Source organism: Leptopilina boulardi, unplaced genomic scaffold (genome assembly GCF_019393585.1).
Source record: "Leptopilina boulardi isolate dan_hultmark-lab unplaced genomic scaffold, ZJU_Lbou_2.1 LbouV2_112, whole genome shotgun sequence".
NCBI classification, from domain to species: domain Eukaryota; kingdom Metazoa; phylum Arthropoda; class Insecta; order Hymenoptera; family Figitidae; genus Leptopilina; species Leptopilina boulardi.
The window spans coordinates 4,200,949-4,223,484 of record NW_026137655.1 but is presented as its reverse complement, the minus strand read 5'-3'; the positions used below and the strand labels follow the sequence as shown (position 1 = coordinate 4,223,484).

General features: G+C 29.4%; 1 protein-coding gene across 19 annotated transcripts in view; it reads right to left on the bottom strand.

Moving 5' to 3' along the window:
- The window catches only part of LOC127278798 (ensconsin), a 95,360-nt gene that overhangs the window by 13,215 nt on the left and 59,609 nt on the right, over positions 1–22,536 (bottom strand). For 4 of the 19 annotated variants that reach the window (XM_051300772.1, XM_051300779.1, XM_051300732.1 and 1 more), the window contains exons 2-7: positions 7,296–7,364; positions 5,355–5,414; positions 4,020–4,085; positions 3,188–3,377; positions 2,541–2,887; positions 602–784 (exon numbers count right to left, since the gene is read on the bottom strand). In XM_051300772.1, coding sequence (XP_051156729.1) covers positions 602–784; positions 2,541–2,887; positions 3,188–3,377; positions 4,020–4,085; positions 5,355–5,414; positions 7,296–7,364 — 915 coding nt within the window. Of the gene's footprint in view, positions 1–601; positions 785–2,540; positions 2,888–3,187; positions 3,378–4,019; positions 4,086–5,354; positions 5,415–7,295; positions 7,365–20,974; positions 21,211–21,320; positions 22,023–22,536 lie in introns of those variants that run through there. The other 15 variants (XM_051300796.1, XM_051300801.1, XM_051300749.1 and 12 more) reach the window with 9 other exon arrangements.

Sequence of the window (22,536 nt, the reverse complement as noted above, 5' to 3'; positions counted from 1 at the left end):
TGTAATACACATGCTTTGTAAATAAGAACATTAACAAACTTTGACATTTACACATATTATACAAATATACGCAAGCCTTTAATAGAAACGAAGACGAAATGAAATTTACTCAATTTAAATTATATAATCCAATCAAAAATTTAATTTATCAAGCTCACTAAAAAGTAGAATTTCATATTTTTTCTTTGTGAAATATGTTTATGAGTCGACTGAAAATATATCATATAATACAAATTATTCTAACTAATTAAGAAAAAACTAAAATTAATTAAACAGAAAAATTAGTAAAATTATTATTTAAATTGAATTGTCTCCTCGTAAAACGTTATGAGAAAAATTTCTCCGACTTTTATAAGAAAATATAATGCAAATATAAATATAAGAAATAAATGATACAGTCTATACAGAAGGAAAAAACGAAAAAAAGGAAGCGAGAAACAAACATACAGAAAAGTATTGCATGCGAGTGTACGGTTATTGTAAATGTATTAACGAAAACTTGATGACGAAGTGCTAATTAAATGTAAACAAAGATCAACAGTAATTTTGTGGCAGTTTCCTGATTACATAGGCTTCGTGTTTTCTGATTTTCGAAACTCACCACTGGCCCCCCGCTGAATCAGTGGACTTCTAGCATTGCTATATGACTTATCGTCAAAAGCAAAGATGTCAGTAGTAGGAGGTAAAGAGAGGCTTGCTCTCTTATTTTTAGCAGGAGTTAGGGGAGGATCAGGGCTAGTATTCCAATTGAAAACTTCGTACATGGACGAAGACATTCTCATATCTGTAAACAAACCACCGGTTCATGTCTCACCACTCGAAATTTTTCATAATTTTTTTTTATTTTGGAAAAAATTCACTTTTCAAATTATCACAATCCCAAAATAACTATTATAATTCTGAATGATTTTTTTTAAATTCACTTTCACCTTTACCACAATCTCAAAATAACTAATACAATCCTAAATGATCCACAATACGAGAAATTTATAATTATCATAAATAGAAAAATCTCATAAGAACGACTATACAAACAAATTATAAAAATTTTATTAATTCAAATTGAAAATATATTAGAATAACGAACAAGAAAAAATGAATCAAAATAATATAATTAATAAACTAATAATAAAATATTAAATAATAATTAAGTACGAAAGATTACACAATATATTAAGTAGCAAAATCCAACTCGACTAAAATGTAAACACGAGGGAGACGTAAGCACAACTAAAATCGACAATACAAATGAAATATTTTAAATTGAAAATAGCTGCAATAATAATTATTGGTGATAATATATTGTGAGGACAGAACCAATCACAATTATTATCGTAATAATATATTTCATTAGTTTTTCAAAATTACCTTCAAAATAATAGTCATTTAATATAATTTTAATGGTTCTTCTTTCATATTATTAACAAAAACAAATTCCTCAGGCTTGTGAGATATTCATTTTAATATATTCATATATTTTTTAATATTCTTAAAATTTTATTGTCTAATAATATTTTTTCTTTTAAATATATTTTTTTAAAGACTTTGTCAACTTTTTCCTAAGGTGTTAAAATGTCACAAGTCATTAAAAAGCTTTATTCCACATTTTACAAATTTTTGAAGCGAACCCAAATGGACAATATAAATAATTGATATCATTGTTATTCAACATCATGGCCTATGTTTGCACTTTGTAAAAAAAAATCAGTTTTTTGCTTAATGAAAAAAAGAATTGAGATGAAGTGAAAAAGTGCCTGAGAGTATTTTTTAGCAAATGTGCAACTAATGAAGCAAAAAAAAAAAACCACTTGCGTGAATCAGTTTCTATTGAATCTTTTATTGTACATATTTGTGATTGTGTCTCATTGTCAGCATCAATTTGTAGGAAAAAAAGTGAATAATTTCATATTAAATAATGTATTAAAAAATTCGCATAAAAAAGACGTGTGCTTCTTCTTTCTCATGCATCATAACGGATGGAAAAAGGAACATATATAACATAACAAAAAAAAAAAAATGCGGGTCAAAATATTAAGGGGAGGGTTATTGACAAAAAAAATAATTATCTGAGCCGAATTTAAATTCCATATTTTTAAATTACTGCTCGGTTCTAATTTTTCTTCCTCTTCATTTTCCCTTCTCGATTTTCATGTCTTTTTTTTAATGAGAGAGAATAAAAAAATCGGTGCATCCGCAACTCATCGCAACATCAATTAACGTAATTCTTACTCACATTTAGATGATCGATCGTTAACGATTCAGCGGAAATTCTGGCGTAAGAAAATACATTTCTCGAGAGAGCTGTTAATATTATAAATAATTCTACGAATATAAAGAAAATTTAACACTACGTCTCGACTGACGACACAGTCCTAAAATTGTTTCCCAATATTGTGAAAAGATACTCACACATCAAAAAAGTAAAGTATACCGTCGACGTTGAGGAATATTTCCCATAAATTCGGCCCAGTCTAAAATTGTTGGTTTGTCCAAAAAAAAAGGAAAAAAATTGAAAAAAACTGTTTTTCTCTTCTACTCACCTTCGCCTGGTTTTCGATCAAGACCGCCCGCAGAAGTGGCTCGCTTTTTGTTATTATCTAATTCTCGTTCCGAGGATCTCCTGGTCAATGGTAGGGCAGTAGGGAACATCATAACGTTTGTCGTTGATGTTGCACGTCGTGTTCCCCAAAATGTCGAACCACCAGTGTCCGCTGGCTCCAACATTCTCGGCGTAGAACTGCCAAACGCAAAAACAATGTGAGATCTCTCGTTCCGTCTCTTTGCCTCGATTCGCGCCTCTCGCTCTTGATTTTTCCGCAAAATTGCCTCGCGTCTCTCTCGTTCCGCCTCCCATATTAATCGCTTCTTTTCCTCGACTTGAATTCGTCTGAAGACGAAAATGTTGCGATATTAGAAATTGTGCCTCAATTTTTTTATTGTGATTTACAATATTTAAATTCATTGTTAATTCAAAAATTTAAATAATGCAGTACGAAGGAAAAACTCAGTTATCTCAGGGTATTTAGCTAAGGATATATTTCGCGCAGTCCGTTTTGTGAATATTGTCCTAAACGACAATATGATAACTAAGTTTTCCTTCGTATGGCAGAATAAATTGTAACTTATGTGAAAAGTTGGAATTTGCGAATTTGTTTTTGTAGTAAAAGGAAACATTTAATAGTTATACCTGTCGTTATCACGTGACCTAAGTTCATCGATACGTTTTCGCCTTTTTTCCTCTCGCAGCTCGAGGGAACGTTGAGCTGCTAGTGCTTGTTTCCTCAACTCTTCCAACTTCCGCTGTCGTTCCTCATTTTGCCTTTCACGAACAAGTTTCGCCCTGTCCACGTCCTTCGCACTTCCCGTCGACTCCCGTCCTGAAACACCATTGTTTATTAGTTTGTAACTTTCTCATAGATAACTCATTACAACAGAATTCCGCACAAAACGAAATCCTCAAAACGAAATATTCCAAGGATTACAACAAAGTGCATCGCCTACAATGTGTGAATTATATTGTTTAACAACGGATAATTATTTTGATGTTTAAAAAAGATAAAAGGCGTCACTTCAATCACTTTTTAAGACGAATTTTTGTTATTTCTTTTCTCTTATTTTTTTTATTCAAAAATGCATTTTTTAAAAAAGTGTCTAAATATTCAAAAAATAAGTGTTTTAAAACTTTTTAATTATTTCTATAAATTGTGTGTTTTGTTTAATGATTTCCTAAAATATACTTTAAAAAATAAATCGAATTTAATATTCAAGTTTGACAAAAAATATTATTTTCATCTTTTATAAATATATACAATTTTATACTCTTTAATTATGATCTTGTGCCAGGAAGTACGCAACATGAAATGGAGAAAAATGTGATTACGAGGATGATGATCATTTTCATTAAAAAAAAACAAAATTCTTATAAGAGAAAACCTCATTAACGACTTTCGGTCGAGTATAAGCAGCATACGAGACGAGCACGAATTTTTTTTGTGTGTCTATGGAAATGATTTCTCTACCTTGGTTCTCATAAGGATCTTCGCCATCAAGAGAGTCCTCACTGAAGATACTGCGACGCCTCACATCTGCCGAAGAACAAATGAAATTTTGCAGAAAAAACAATATGCGTGAAAAATAATGAAATGACACACGCAAAGACTTGACACAATAATTGTGTATTTTTTATCAATTTTTTCTTTCACAAATAAAAAACTCCATGCGTTTCTTTTGGGTGAAGCTGGCACAACAGAAGAAAAAAAAATTAACACGAAAGCAATACATGCCTCATGCAACAATTTTTAATAAGAAGGAAAAAAGCGATAAAAAGAGCGAAATAATACAAGTTTTTTCGAAATAAAAATATATATTTTTTAATTAGTCTCAAAAATTGATCTGAAAAATTTTAATTGAATTTAATTTAAATAAAAATTAATAAATAAACAAACAAAATTAAAATTAAACAGATAAAAAATGTATTTTTTAGAAAAATTCTGACAACAGTTATTTTAGAAGAAATGATTTTTTGATGAAAATTTGATGCTTTAATTACTTTTTAAAAAATTCGTTTTACATTTTACTAATTAAATAGAAAATTATCCTGTAAAATATAATGGAATGACAGAAATGTATTTTCGTAAAAATACTAGAATCTTTAGTTATAAATGGAGATCGTTATTTAACTCTCATTATTTCGACCGCGCTAGTTCATACTGAATGCATTTCGATTGGAATCGATTGGAACTTGTCCACTGAAGGCAATAAATTCACTTAAAAGCATATATTCAGCAATTTCGTCGTCGCCAGCAATAGTCGAATAAAATCACACAAGCGCACACACAATTTCATTCACATGTGCATGACATTCAATTTGTTCCACAACAATTGCCTCTTCTCTTCTTTAAATCATAACTTTTCCGACCGAAAACGCTTGAAAATACCTTTCAAAAATTGAGAAAACTTATTACCTATACATATTTCAATCATAAAACAAGTGTTTCAAAAAAATTCGATTATTGTATGGTTAAATTTTATTTTTATTGTTAACAAGTTTTTTCTTAAAAATATTCACATATTTTTTAAAGAAAAGAATAGTTACTATTTATTAATGCTATTAATTTTTTAAATGATTTTTTTGTTTAAAAAATTAATATAAATTATCTGTACACATGCAAATAATTTATTATAATATAGTTATTTTTTTATTCAAAGAGGAATTAAATCGATAAAAAACACTGCAGAACAAATTTTGGGCAAACGCCAATGACAACATTGCTTCCAACGATTGCTCAGAGAATTAAATGAGGCAAAAACGGTTTCAGTTAATCGACAAACTTTTTGGCAATCTTTTTGTTTACCTGGGGGATGAATCGAGATGTCTTCGCCACCGAGTTGAGCAAACCAATGCATCGTTTGTTCTAAAGAGAAATGAAGAAAAAAATTCAATTTTTTGTTTAAAACATTGACTCAGATTTTTTATTCTCAATTATTTTCATAAATTATTCCTGTGGAATATTTCAAAAATATTTTTGATGAGTACCTAACATTCCTGTACAATATTCTAAAAATATTCTTAATTCCAAAATTTGAAAAAAAAAAATTTACAAATCTTTATTTCAGAGAAAATTGAAAAAAATATTATACTATGCAGGTGTGTGAGAATTCACATCACCTAATTAGGACACATGTCATTAGTAATTCTAATGTAAAATGTCAGCTAACGCGACACAACGGAAATGAAATTGTCACTGTGCATCGGAAATTCACAAAAACTCAGGAAAATATCGCATAAAATAATACCTATTTATTTAATACCCTAAATAACGATAATACTCTAATACGATAATATTCTAGGAATTTTCATGATATTCCAATGTTAATTTTTTTTAGGAAAGTAAATTGAAATTGTATTTAAAAGAACAATGCAAATGTAATTAAATTAATTAACAGATGATAGACGAGGAATTTATACAATGAAATTAGATCATGAATTGAAGAGACATATATATTTTGAAAACGATTATATTCTATATAGTATTCCTTTTGCACTTGAAAAACTCGTAATTAAATGATTGAATACTCTCGGTTATGGTATCTGCTGACCTGAAAATAACGTACAGGATTTCAATCGGATTTCCTTTTATAATTTTCAAACTAGGACAAATTTTACAATTGCTACGAGCAAATTTCACACACACATATATATATAAAAAATCTATAATTGAAACTTTTTCATTTTCAAGTACATCTTCAATTACCCTGATAAAATGAGAATGTTTATAGAATAAAATGAGAGACAAAAAAGAAATGCTTTTATTTTAATTAAAAATAATTCAAGTGAAACAGTAGTCATTTGCGCTTAAGGCGATTAATTCCGGTCACCGCTCAATTCTGTTAATTTGACAAGTACATAGATCGTACTGGGAAATAGCTGAGAAATCTCGAAACGAGGCTGACTGCCAATTTGATTCCGTTTTCGGATCAGGGAAATGTAACTTTAACAATTCTTGATTTTACATCAAAATTATTTAGCCGAATTTCCAATAATATTTAGCTCTTTTAAAAATTCACTGAAACTGTAGTCACTCCAAGTAAATTGCATGAGTCAAGTGTTGAGAGAGAGAATACTTGGATGATGAGGATGAGAGGAAGTCGAGTGTAAGGGAGAGAGAATACAGTACTGCAAAATGAATGGTTGAAGAGGGTGAATCCTATTGTTGTCGCGGCCCACTTCGAATCACTGAAAGATTAACACCACCGCAATGAACGAGGGGATTTTCCCGTATTTAACTTTTCTGATATTGCTCTTTATGCAAACAATCCACTTAACAAGTAAAGCGATAACTTGAACAATTTCCTTAAAATCCTATTGAATATTTTTCGAATCGATACAAACCGAAAGAATATTCCCATTTTTCTAAAAAGTAATTACTCTAAATTATATTTATAATGTTAAATGAAATTATAAAAAATATCAGGGGAGGTGGATATATAAAAAAGCGTGATAAAAATTACAAAACCATATTTGCTATTTGCCTTAAGTGTATTCAAAAAATATAATAAAAATTTGTGTTGTTTTGATAGTAAAAAGCGTGTGTCACATTGCATGCAGACTTGTATCATATGTGTGACGTGCACATAATCTTTTGAATCAACAAATAAAATATATTAAACTTTATTTTATAAATTTAAAGAAATGCAATTGACAATAAATTTGAATATTTTATGATGAAAAATGGAAATTTTGATAATAAGAAATTAATTAAGTTTTAGAATATTCATACACAATAAAAACTTACCCTTCGTGAGAGAGTGGCGATGGTGTGCAGAGCTGGACCTTTGGCTATTTTCATCAGGAGCGGCTCCAGCTAAAAATAAATGAATAATAAACAATTAATAATAAATAATTTATAAATTGCAATAAGCAGAACCAAATGAATTATTAGAAATTAAATTTTATTATTTATAAATAATATATAAATTTGTTAATTGAACGGTTTTTAAGTTGGTTTTTAATATACAGGGTGAACAATTAATGCTATAATGTTCTGACATTATCGAATGACATTATCGCTCATGAATATTGAAACAGCTAAAACCCCTTCATTGAAGGATTTTCATTACCGTCCTGTCACAATGAACCAAGAACATTCTCGATTTTGAAAATCCAATTAAATCGAGAAATAGAATAATTAAGAAGATAAAATCATTCCCTTATAAACTAATAACTGAAATAACAAAGAAATATTTCTGGAAGATTATATAAAATAATACATATTCTGCTGGAATATTTCATTGAATTATCAAATAAATATTATATATATATTAAACAATTGTTACACTTTGATACTGACTTGATCTTCTCTGCTTCAATCTTTATCTCCAAACTTAATTCTCTACCCGTATAAAACAAGTTATTTCCGGGTTTTCATCCTTCGTCCTCGAAACTTGATCCAACTTCTTTCACGACTTATTCTCAGACATGTATTTTGCAGAAATACAATCAGACTTCAAATTTTGCTACGTCTAACAAAAAAATGTTCTTTTTTTTTATTGATACCCTTTTGCAAATTAGTAAAAATCCCGCAATGAAAAATAAAGAAACTAGTTTAAATATAGAAGAAATAAAATAATTTACATTTATTTGCAAAATATATTGTAGCAGAAATCCGAATTTTATTAGCGTAAAAGTTTCTATTTGTTACTTATCTTTTGACATTCCCAACGTTTTTAGCAATATTTTTAGCTTTATAAAAATATTGCAATATTCATGGCTGCAGTATATTCTTTTTCTCTTTTACTGACCAAATATTGAGTCTTTGTTCACATAGAAAAGCGTGTGAAGTGCATATTGCATGGTCAGGGAAAATAATGCTGGATCAATACTAAAAATATTTTTTTTTCCTCCTTATCAAAAAGGAAATACTTGATTTTTATAATTAATAATTGACAAGTTTTTTAAAAATAGTTGAGATATAAAATTTATTCCCATAAGAGAAAAATAACTTTCATAATTACTTTACTTTTTTATTACCAATATCTATTTTAAATTAACTATAATAATCTTGGTATTCATTCATTCATTCACTCATTCCGTCCGGACCCCTGCTGGGTTTTCGGTGACAGAGAAAAGAACAAGTTATGGAGAGAGAAAGATATATCTTTATTTTGCAAATGAGGGTTCGCTTGACCTGCAATCTGGTAAAGAGGATTAATTAATAACTCTGAGGACCCAGGTAATTATTTCTTTCTCCCTTTATCACGTGAAAAAGCTATAAAGAAAGTCTAAAACTGAATAGGTAACGCATAACTTCCTTTCTTACACCAAGGAATATAACATAAGTACTTCTTTGTTTAACTTTTCGTTTCTCTATCTAGACGATTGAAAATGGCATAACATCTTCGTCTAAAATCTTAATCTTCTTCCTTTTTGTTTTAAGAATAAAAATAAATATTCATATATCTGTATATATGTATATAGGGGAGAGTGACAAACAGTGGGACAGTTTTTTCAAAGACATATTAATATGTTAATTTTATATATTTTTGGACACTGTTTAAATTAAGCAATCGCAAAAAATTATTTAAATAAAAATTGTTTGTAACATTTTAAAATAGGTATTTTAAATTATTGGATATTAGGGTAAATGTACCAGTGGTGGAAATTTTATGAAATAAAATCATTTGAAAATATTTAGGAAAACAGAGCAATACAACAATTGTTGATTTTATGCTTTTTCACATGAAATCTTAAAAAATAATTGTTTAGTCTAAATTTTTTTAATTTTTAGAGTAGAAAGTAATCAATTCTTTCCATATAGAATACTTTTGGAAAAAAATTTACATCATTAAGTTATTTTTGTGTAGTGTAAAGGGGTAAATGATCCACGACTGGAGCAATGTCATTTTATTGTTGAATGGGAGTGTGAGGGGGTGTAAACGTTACAAGCAGGTCGAAAACTACACGATAGTGTCCTTGGAGACTTGTTAATTCATACTATTGTAAAGATTACCCTATATTTTTCATCTGAAAAAATCTGTACACCTTTAAAGTCAAAATAATAAATTTAGTAGGCTTAATTGATCCACCACTGGTGCAGTTACCCTATACTTAAAAACATCAGTAAACGAAGTAACAATTACACTTTTTTTAAAACTGTCCTATTTATATAAAAATCAGCATTGTATTTCAAGAAAAAATATACTCTGTAACGTCAAAAACAGTTTTTTTTCAATTTTCTTTGTAAATAATGAATCAATGTGGCTAAAATTTTTGGAGATAGTGTGTTGTCATAAACATGCTTTACATTTAAATCTTGGTCGAGTTTCTTTAAGTAGTTTTTCAGAAAATTAAAGTGTCCTACTGTTTAAACTGTGCCACTGTTTATCACTTTCCCTACCTGTATTAGAGCCCCAGAAAATTTTAATAAAAAAATTTAAAAATTATTACCTGGCCCCTCAGAATTAATCTTCATTAACAAAGGCTCTATTGTCCAAGGATTGGTAATGTTTGTGGTAATTGTTCTGAGGGTCTAATACTGGTATATATACATATTTTTTTTTATTTTGAAAACAGACAAAAAAAGAAGAGTAAGATTTCTAGGCGAAGATATTCTTATGTTATTTTGAATCCTCTAGATAGAGAAATGCAATATTAAATGAAAATGTTTATATGTTATATTCCTTGATGTGAGAAAGAAAGATATACATTACCTCTTCAGTTTTTGCCTTTTATCTTTATATTTCCATGTGATAATACACGGAAAAAATTTCGAGACATCAGACGTGCCGATGTCAATGTAAACCTACAGTACATTTTATTATGTACTCAGAGTTAATCTTCATTAACAAAGGTTCTATTGGCCAAGGGTTGGTACATCTTTATTTTTCTATATAATAAATGTGAAAAAGAAATTATTACCTGGGTCCTCAGAGTTAATCCTCATTAACAAAGGTTCTATTGTCCAATGGCTGGTTTTTTTGTGGTATTTGTTCCGGGGTCTTAATACAGGTATGAATACGTATATATGTTATTTATAATGAACTACTGATTACTCATATAAGAGTGTCCTTTTTGCACTTATTGGCTGATCAGTAGTTACTGATTCATAGTTACACATAGTTCTCTCATTCATTTGGATATATGGTAGTTTTATTGGATAAAAGGCAAAATTGGTTATATTGGATTAAAGTAAAAATTGGTTATATAGAATTAAAGGAAAAATTGGTTATATTTAGTAAAAGGTAAAATTAGTTGTATTGAATTAAAGGAAAAATTGGTTATATTTAATAAAAGGTAAAATTGGTTGTATTGAATTAAAGACAAAATTGGTTATATTTAATAAAAGGCAAAATTGGTTATATTACAGGGAGTGAGCAAAAGGGTTAAAGATATTTAGATTTTCATGAATCAAAAATAAAATTAAACGAAGTATACTATGGCCAACATAAAAGAGTATATTATTTTAAGTGATAAAGATTTAAAAATTATTGAAAATAGAAATAAATTGTTAAATTACATGCACATGTACAAATTTGAAGATTTATTAAGAAAAGATTCCTTTGTATGTACAAATGCTTGATTTTATTGTCCCAATTAGAGACGGTGATAAACATATTCAAATACTTTATAGTTTTTGAAACTGTTGATCAACAACCTTTTGGTAGTGCTGAGTGTGGAGTATATGCAATAGCATTTGCAACATCTATATTATTTAACGTAATGCCAAACCGTGTAAATTATGAAACTGATAATAACAAAATGAGAAACAATTTTAAGTCAATGTTTGAAAATAATCGCTTAAATCATTTTCCGACAGTAAGAACGTCTCACAATAGGAATTCGATAATAGAGAATGATTAGAACCATCTTTTCATAAATTGAACACAGGAACATAAAAATTATGTTTTTAGTAATTATATTCCCAGTAATAATATTAACAGAGTTCTATTAACACAAGATTTAAAAATTAAACGTTCTCTAAATGACACTAGTGAAAAGAAAATAATTCGTACAACTGATAATAAGGTGAACAAAATTTCACCACATGAATATTTAAAAATGAAAAATTTTCTGAGTAAAGAAAATGATAAAAAGATAAATCGAGCAATTAAAGAGAAGGGAAGAAAAAGGAAGGCAAGGCGCGAAGTTACATATGAGCAGAAAATAATAAGACAGGGGAATGAGAGATTGAGAAAACGTAATCGTAATAAATCAGAAATAAAATAGAAAGAGCGCAAAAAAAATTTGACATGCAAAAAAAGAAATTATCTATAAAAATTAAAGATGGAAAGAAACTACAAAAGGATAAAAATTTGGCATGTAGAAAAAGAAAAATATCAATGGAAACTCAAGATGAAAGAAAGTGCATCAAGAAAATAATTTGTCATGTAAGAAGAAAAAATTTTCTACGGCAACGGAAGATGAAAGGAATGTGTGAAGAAAAGAATTTGACATGTAAAAACGATAATTGGAATAAAAAAAGTGCAGGAGTTGCAATAATGTCTTTTGAAGATTTAGATGAAAGTAAAGTTCCACAGAATTATTTAGGTTTAATAAATGTAGAATGTAAGTTTTGTAACGCGTTACATTTTTTGTGTGAAAGACCGTCCCATAGATACATCACGGAGGAATGTCCCCGTGAAGAGGACATTATGATATCGCCTAAATGTCACAAAAATATTCCCGGTTGATATCAGCTTGACATTCAAGCAATATACCGTGCTACTTGGGTGGTAGATCCAATATAAAGAACTTTTTTTTTACATTTCTAATATTAAATTTTTTTGAAAAAAAATGAATAAAAAATATGGTTAATGCACACTAGCAACGTAGTCGGCCGCTTGCGGACGACAAAGTTGCTAGTTATTTAATAATAAATAAGTTAATTTCTGAAAAAAGTCCTAATTAAAATTCTTTATTCCCTGCTTTTTTTTATTATCTAGAAAAATTTACATAAATTCGTTCATTTCTTTTTTCCTTAAATACATTAATTCTCATGGAACGAGCAATCGCTGAATTTTCAAATCAAATATAATTCAATTTAGTTTTCCATTAAATTAAAGCATCGCACTTCGCTGACATAGTCTAACAAAATAAAAAAAAAATTTCCTCGATAAAATTTGCTCCCGTTTGTCAAAAGGCGTATCGCTTGTTTCGACTGCGCGATACGTGTGTTTCCACCGTTTTTTCAGAAATCAAATTAGAATGCAATTTCCGGAGGTATAACGATGACTGAAAGTGGCTCAAAACGATTATAAACACTTTATATGAATTGTCATCTGCGTTCAAGTGAGTTGCTAACGAAATTTTTCAAACATAATTATAAAAAAAATGCAAAAAAATTATTGCTTTCGTGAACAAATGAAATATGTATATGCATCAGAAAGAATAGTGATTTAATGTTCATCTCGAATTTCCATAGAAATGCTCTTTAAAATCTGATTGTAATATTTTTTTTCGTTTTTTTGGGGAGGATTTTCGATTACACTTTCCAAGTTTAACTTTGGCCCCAAACATATCCAAGGAAGAATGTTAAACGAGTCCTATAGAAAAACAAGATTTGTGGATAGTAACTGATTGCGCACTGCCGCCTTCAACTTGGTACAAAGTGAACTAATAAATTGAATTTCTTTGTAATCCCATTTCTTTGGAATTGTTCTCATATATATACAAGGTGGAAAAGAAATGAGCTACTTAAATGGAAATGCCTTTTTGTCAATTAAGAACGTGCAGTCGTTACTGATTAAAATAAGACCCCATTAATAACTCTATTAAAACATTAATATTTTCTAGTTTATTATTTTATTTTCAATTGGAAAAGTAATTTAATAATTATAATAGTAAAATATAATTAATAACATAAAGTTAACAATAATAAAATAATGACTCCATTTTGAATTTTGATTCCAGGGAGTAAAATGTATATTCATGGCGTCAAGGGTCGACAGAAACTTGAAGAATACCAAGAGCAAAAAGGAATGTACGTATTTTGAGAGACACACTTTTCCACTTAGATAGTAAAGTTAAATTTTTCTTTGTTTCTCATTATGCAAATTTTCTCTTGAATATTCTTCATAGCAAATGTAATCTTTAAAAATTTCGTGTTAAATATTTTACTTTTTTTCTTTTATCTTTCGATAAAAAGAAAAATGCATACCAGTAATTTTTCAGTATTAATTGTTATTGTATTTAAATAAATATGTACGAATTTCTCTTCTCAGAACATTTGTTGCAGATGCGCCAGCTTTTATAATTCTTTTACTAATAGGAAAAAGAAATAAATAAAAAAATTCGTTGACAGTTTAACATAAAGTGAAAAAATTATTTTTATAACGATAAGCTTTTAAAATGTGAACAATTTTCAAGGATGGTTCATTAAGTAGGGGTTAATCATCCTCTTCTCGTGAAGACCTACAAAAAGTGACATCTTAATAGCTTAGATTTTCCGGAGAAGCGAGATGAAGGCAATTGCTTGGATAAAACGTTTTCTTAACGATGTTCCCTATTCTCAACCCTCGCCCCTTTCACTTTAAATTCTCTGCATTCTGATGGGGTCTTGCATCGTCATTATTTTACTAGTTTTATTGACCGCCACTTGAGCAAAGCCTTTCAGCTCCATAGAAAACATCTTTTAATTTTTATAGAAAAATCCTTTTCCTTTGCACTTTTCTTTAAATTTATGTATCTTCATAGAGTTAAAAGCTTTCCTAAACTCAATTAGTGTCTCACTAATATATTTTTTTTAAATCCCCTTTTTATAGATTAATGGATAAAAATAAAAAGCAAATATCAACTTCTCCAGTGACATTTGCATTGGTGGATAAAAAATTTTAATAAAACTGGAATTTAAAATCCTTGAATATTTTAGTTTCCGTCATACGGTCCAATTTTTAAAGAAAATTTTATGCAGCACCTGTGGTTTTTTCTTTCTTTCCTTCTATTCACCCTGGTATACGTTTGCGTCACTCTCGAGGACTTTAGTTGAATAAAAAAGTACTTTTTTATTATATATTCAACTCGTCCTAGAGAGTCGTGAGAAAACCTGCCTTTATTCGCTTCGTCGAGCACCTTTGACCACGGTTCAAACATTTCATTTTTTTCTAAGTGACTGCATATTATGTGGTAACTGATTGTCGAAAAATTAATTGCTAACATTTTTTTAAAGCCTCAAAAAATCAAATATTTTATTAGGTATTGATGTTATAAATTAAAAACATTTTTCTTTCATAGTGGATTATATTTTTGTTTCTCTTTAATGGTGGAGAATCGTTTAAAACATATAGATGTTTCATTGATTTAAAATGAATGGGTTTAAGAGAAAACTTCCAACCATTCGTTTGCAAGTAACGATGACAGCTATCAGACTGGAAATTATTGGACTGCACGAGTCGTCATTCAATATCTCTTCTTGGTCCTTTTCAAAAGCTTTTGATTGATTTAAAATTATATTTCAACTCAAATAATAAAAAGTTATATTTATAAGTCTAAGTATGTAACAAAACCATTTAAGCCAGAAAAAGTCAGTTTAGTAGAAAAAGAAGAAAAGTATAAAACAACTGTAGATTTTTCAAAATTTGCTCCTAAAGTTTGGATTTACTTGAAACTCTCGTAAGTTTCACTTATAGTTTACTAAGTGACGAGTAAATATTAAAATGATCAATTTAGCCACAGATTGGGGGAACCTTTTAGGAAGGTAAATATTTAGTGAGTCGTTTTCCCTCAATATAAAATATACGAGACGTATGAAACGTGGGTGAAAACTTTAAAAGTGTCGAAATTTTAGTAAACTTGAAGCATTCATTTGCTTTTTACACAAGCACTCGTCTATGTCATATATCAAGCTTTATGCAAAGAATTAGTTTTAGCACACGAAAGGTCAACCAACACATTTCAAACTAAAAGTCTTTTATATTTTTGCTGTAAAACTAAAAGAAAAAAAGTTAATAAATAACGAACAATATTTTAATTCTTTTAATTGCATTTTGTGTGCGAAACTGCGTTCGTTAGAGAATTTTAATTTAGAGTAGAGAACAACAATTAGTTAACAGAAGCTATAGGGAAACAATCAAGCTGTCTTCAGTTAGAGGTTAGTCAGGAAACGTGTTTAACAAATATTCAGTTACATTACAATGCAATTGAATTTCATTACAAGTCAAAGCAAAAAGCAAGCATCAACGCAAGAACGTTTTGTTTCTTCTTTCGGCGAGGACTGCGAAGATTAACTGAATCAATATTCCCGCTGAGTAATACTTAACTATTTAATATCAAATACTTGCAATTAAAAGAATTTTAATCACAGCAGTTTTCGCTAAAGAAATGTAAATATAAGTCTTAATTAAAGACAAATATTAAAAATAAGGTAGTGGAATAATTAGAAAATTGACAAACTTATCAGTGAGTTTCTCTGTCAGGTTTAATGCAGTTGGACAAGGTCGAGAATGTAAATACATTATCACTAGTCTCTAATTTGCATTTGCCTCTAGCCAGAGTTCAAATTTGACATAACACTCTTCATTTCTTACTGACACGTTTCACCAAGCTGTAATTTCCACATTCTCCTTACATGATAATTTTTCATTAACAACTCTATTAGAACATTATTTTTAGGAAAAAGACAAAATAAAAATTAAAAATAATTTTCCTAATTCTAATAATTAATATGCCATATCAAAAAATAGTTGATATTGTCATTATAATTTTACTCCCTGTTTGTGAATTAAGGTTTTTTAAATTCAAGTTTAATTAAATGGCAATTTATTAATTTATTTTATTTTATTAAATTAAATGCACCAGTTTTTAATCAATTTTCACTGGTGTTGAAAAAAATTAGACTAAATAAACATCTTAAGTATAAAGTAGAAATCGAATCAATTAAAGTTTCCAATAATTTTTAATTATACAGAGTCGTTTAAATGCAAATAAAATTTTAATTCAATTTGTTGATTAGAATTATGCTAATCAAGATGAATATAGAGATAATAATGTTATATGTAATTTTGTGACGGCAGAACAGAAAGGATCAACTACATATCTTTCAAGTGAATACTGGTTCGAAGAAAACTTTAAAGGCTTATAGTCTCACATTGACATCAAGTAACGACCTAAATCCACTTCTGAAACGAAATTCGTGCCTCAGCAGGAAAGTTGAAAACTGAACTTTCAAGGGATTTACCGCTGACTGCGATAGACAAAGAGTACTTTTCCCTTCAGAATATACGAGATGTATACAAGCTCGAAGACGTACAAGTTCATATTTATTTATAGATATTCCCTAAAGTAATAGTCATTCCGAAATGAAATTCACTTTATTCTGTTTCCCATCCTTCTCATTTAAAGTTCTCTCACTCTCTATTAATTATTTTATTTATTATTTTTTTTAAAGAAAAGATATAGTGTTTGGACTTGGTCGCACATGAAAAAGGCGAGGAATAGAACCTAAGGTACTTTCGCCTTTAAAGCATAATTGCGCAGTCTCAATGAAAGATAATAAGACTATCCTCATGCACATCTTCTATTTCGTTGTCATGTAAGAGATGAAAAAAAATTTTTTTTGACGACAAAAAAAGAGAGCAGAGGATGTGTGAAAAGAAAGGAAAAAAGGTCGACTTTAGTGCCAAGATCGATTTATGCTAACCTCCAAGATTCTACATCTAATTCTTCATGAGATGAGCTCCAAGATTCCCAGCAGCAGTTTTATGAAACATTAACTTTTTTCATCTTTCACATTTACTACTCGCTATCAGTAGTTATAGACACTTAAGCAGATAAAAGTGTTATAATTCTTGTGAGTTTTCTATTAGTAGTAAAAGAAAGTTACAGACAGACAAAACTTATATCACTTCTTGAAATCTTTACATAAGTAGTCAAAAACTGTTTTTGTCAGATTTTCTAAGTTTATCATTTTGGTGGGACAAAATGGTAATTCACTTATAAATATTGAAAGTCTGTTTTACTCAGAAAAATTAGTTTTAATTAAAAAAATTTTGTATTGGTAGAAAAATAATAAAAACTTTGAAGAATGTGAAAAGCTAAAACGAAATTGTTGTTGGAAAAATTTAAAACGCGCAGAAAAAATAGAGGTCAAAACGATATTGGGAGCAGTAGTTTTTCATATTTCATGACAAGTAATGTCCTCATAGATACAAAACTATTTTTCAACTGATGAATACGGCGTGGACGAGAAATGTCACATGAGAGCAATACCAAACGTTTCATTCAAGTTGAACATGTGAGTCAAAATGAAGAGTTGCGGACAAAATAAAATAAAAATCTATATGCACCTTAATTTTCATCCTTATTTTTTTTTTGAAAAATAAAAAATCCTCTAAAAAGGTGTTTCCGATTATTATGTTGAAAAGGTTCAAAGGGAATATTGTTGAGAAACATTTTTAAAAACCGTAAATGAAATTTTTTAAGATTTACATAGCATGAAAGATTTTACAGGATCAAGAAATATATCTGAAATAGATTTTTAAAAACTTTTCACCAACGAATTTTTACAAGTAATATTTGAAAAGAGTTACGAAAAAATGTCGAGTTCTTCTTAAAACTTGTTTTCGACAAAGACTAAAATTCTAAAAAATAATAAGAAAAAATTTTATACACTCGAGAGTATATACTCTAGAATATAGTTTATCGAATAAATGTTTGCCGTCACTCTTTGACCTTTCAACTCATCCTCGGTGTAAGTGCACCGAGGAAGCTGCACTCGAATCCATGCTACACTGGTATAAACAGTTTCGACTTGGCGTATACCCTGAGGGTGTCAAAATGCAGACACTTTCGAATATCGAGTCAAAATCTTATAAAACGATGGAAACTGTATACATATACATATGTAGTCTACTGTCGATTGACTCAGCGAATTTTTTAAGACGTCACCTCGAACGTACAAAGAGGGCACAGATAAAGACAGAATATAGACACAAAGATAAAGTAAAATGAAGTCAAGTCGAAATTATGCAAATAAAAAAATTAATAGAAACTTATTATTAATTTATTATAAGCAGTAGTTGCATTAAAATGGAATATTTGTAAATTTTAGTATCGGAACAAGAAAACTTTGGTTGAATTAATCAGAGATTCATTGAGACCACAAAAAATGTTTAATTACACAATTAAGAATCGAATGATTTAATATAATAAATCTAATATAGAAACGTACGAGAGGGAATGAAATTGGAGTTATACGTAAAAAAGAGAAATGAGAACTGTGAGGAAGAGGAAAAAAGTATTGAAAAGACATGGCAAAAGATATTTCCAGGTTGCGGCAAGATATCATAGGATATCGGGTCGTATTACTTTTTTCTCCTTTCGGATTATGTTGAGCCGTGTTCTTTCCGTCAAGATTCTCAACTCAGAAACGAGAAACTATAATATATTTATGTCAAGTGTTGACAAATTTTTTACATTGATATAACATGATCCTCGCAGTGATGATCGCGTATAGCAATAAAATTTATATCTTATAATTTGAAATTAAATTTTAAAATTAAATTCTTGCTTGGATGTAATTACCAGAGCAAATTAATATCAAATGTATGCTTTTTTTCTTACGACAACCCTTAATAACATGATTGAGAAGCTTACCTGCAACAGACAAAAAAGAGAATTCATTAGTAATTGTTATTTTAATTGAAAATTATTTTTAAATTAATAAAAATCGCTAAAAAAATTAACTCAATTTTTTCTCAGTTAGAAACGTCTTTATCGTTAGAAATCAAATTAATTAAAAAAAAGAAACAGAAATGCTTGAAATTAAAAATGGAATACACTCTCTCAGTTGCGCATATGCAATATAAATATATGTATATATCAGTATAAGAGAGTCGCGACAATGTTTTCGCAATTTACTGAGGCGTGAAAAAAATTTATAACTGCGGCAAGCGTTTTTCTCTGAGGTAGCAGAAAGAGAGAGAATTTAACCTGAATTAGGGAAAAAGTTTCCATTGTACAAGTGGGATAATCCGCATTCTTTTTTATTTCACATTCCGGTGAAATCTCGAGACTCGGAGCAATGTTATCGTTTTAGTGCCATGCCAACGTTCCATAATTCAAAGTGTCAGAGTAGTGTGGCGTTAATTCCCGAAGCCCAGGATATTCGTCCCGTCTCTCCCTCTCTCTTTATATATACATAAGCATACAAAACAATTATAGTGGAATTAAGTCGTCTATATATGAAACAAGGGTATAAATTATGAGGCCTCTTCTCTCCACTCAAGAGAAACGTATTATCCAAAGAAAATTCAATTAAGATGCACTCATCTGTTAAATGCAATTCAATCCATTTTAAATTCCACTTTTTATTAGTATAATTTTCCCGGCATTCATTCATCACTTTAACCAATTTTTAATTTATTTTTTTAATTTTAATAAAATTCCATCTAAATGAGTAAGTTTGAATCGATTATTTAATTAATTGACCCAGTTGCAATTAATTGATTTGTAATTATTATTGATTTACAGTCAATAACTGCCACAAGTAGCATCAATTTTGAAATGATACATTTGCCCAATTCTCTTCTTAATTTAAATAAATTTACTCCATAATGTTCATTAACTTTCTAAATTGAATGAAATTCACAGTCGACTGGATTTTATCAATTTGCAAGTTTTTAAACAATTTGTGAATCAGCCTTTAGGAAAATGATTTACATTAAGTCATCTTACTTTCTGGAAAGTATGTCAAGGACATTTCTATTTCATTTAGCTACCGTATCATCACACTGTGCTTTCCCTCAAATTATTTAAACTCCACCTTAATTACTCTAATTTCAAGAGCTAAAATATACCACGTCTGATGAAAGTCCATCATTTTATTATACAAGTAATTAAAATTAAACCTTGAACGGAGAAAAAGAAATGAATTGAAATTCTAGCTAGTCATTTGTGTGGATCGTTAACAGACATGTGTAAATCGAATACATAGTGTTCTGGCTGTAATGGATAATAATGGACTCGGACACGCCTTTGGCTGTATGTTGAGAAGACGCTTCAATGGATTTTCCACTTTTTCTAAACTCAAAGTGGTCGAATACAGTTGTCACTAAAATAAATAAAAAAAGAAAAAAACGAGGACAATAAAATTTATTCAGTTCTGCAATTTCATTTGTTGAAATTCGGGAGAAAAATAGCTCAATAATGAGATCAACCAAGATTTTCATTAAAATTAGGTCGATCGGGATTAAATTTCCAATGAATATTCCATTCCATCGCGGGTTTATTTTCAAAGATTCCAATATCTATGTTTTGTGTTTTTAAATAAAATATCTCCGTAAACTAATTTTATTTTCATTAAATATTACTGAAGGAGTTGATCAACAATTTGGGTAAATGAAATAACAGGAATTTTTAAAAAATATTAATAAGGGACATTTTCAGTCAATTGACCAATTTTTTTTACAAAAATAGTTTTGACAAATTTCAAAAGTTCTTAGAAATTTCAAGTAGGTACTATTAAAGTAATGAAAGGACTACCTTCGTCGCCAGAAGTCGAGGAGTCATCTGGCTCTGGGGACGACCCAGGGGATACCCAACCGTATTTTCGCTCCCGTTTTCCACTATCGAGAGTTTCTTCGTTTTCATGAAAATTTCCTTTATCGGGAGATGTTGATCTTCCGTGATTCCTCGTTTCGATTGTGGTGTATGGGGATCTTCTACCATCAAGACTTGATGACCTACGACTGAAGTCCGTTGGCATTGCTGGTCGTTTTCTACAACAACACGTTCTCTTTAAACGCCACTCTCTCTAAACCGAATAAGTAAGAAAATAAATGAAAGACGCTTATTAAAAAGGAGAGAGAGAAATGGCGCTTAAACGTACTCCCTAAACTCGACGGAGGATGATCTTCTAGTGTTGATCTCAGTGGATCGTTTGCAGGATGATGGAGATATTCCGGCGTCCTTGACCTCGAGGATGGGGTCACGGACATTTGCCAATTCAGTGTTGGCAGAAGTCTTTGCTTCCTTGGCTGGTGATTGCGGCGGAGACGTTGGAGGCGATGGTGATGGACTTCCTGTACGGCCAGAACTGTAGCAGACAGCTGCCTTCCGGAGAGTCTCCCTGCACAGTTCGGAGAACATGCTTCTTCCCCCATGTCCCTTTCCGGAACCGTTTTTCTTCCGCTTCTTTTTTTACTTTTGTCCTCCCACTGACCACTTGTTAGTTGACATTTTTTGTGACAATTTTTAATCACATCTTTTCTTATATATTAGTCTAAAAATCTCAACAATTTACTTTTTTCCTTCACTCTTTCTTATTCTTGGCTGACCTTTCAACTCAATCTTCTAATATCGATTCGTGTGTATAGATTTTTTTTTCCAAATAATGCTCATCTCGTTTCTCTCTGGCACAAAACTTCTCTTTAATTTCATTATGTATTTCGACAGTAGTAATAGTAAATGTCCAATTGATATATGTAAATACTACTATTTTATTTTAATTATCAGTCGATAATAAAAATGATTCATCATATTTAGGACTATAGAATATTTTTTTGTTTTTTCAAATTTATGTACAAGTGGAATTAAGACCTAAAGTTTTAGCTGTCACTGAAAGATTGTTCCAATGAATTTATTGCTTAATTAACAATTCAACGTAAAACAAAGAAGGTACCACCGGTTGCAATAAAAACGTGTGGCTCGTTGCCAACTGTTGAAACTTTTACGATTCCTAAAGTCTATAGGGGGTTATTGTTTACTATGCACCATAGTACAAAAAAAGTAACCACTAAATTTTTACATTTTTAGACACGTTTACGAAATTTTGCAAAAAACTAAACTGTGTGTTCCAATAAAATTTTATTTAAAAAAAACAAATTTTAAGTAAAATGAAAAAAATTCGAAATAAAAATAAATTGTCCATATTAAAAAGTAAAAAAAACTTAAAATTTTTTATTTTACAATTCCTTCTTAATTGTAGATTTTAGGACAGAAAAGAAGTTAATTTTAAATTCAACAAAAAATTTAGATTATTATGATTAATAATCATCATTATGATTTGATAAGATTGTAAAGACAATTTTATAAAATTAAATTCT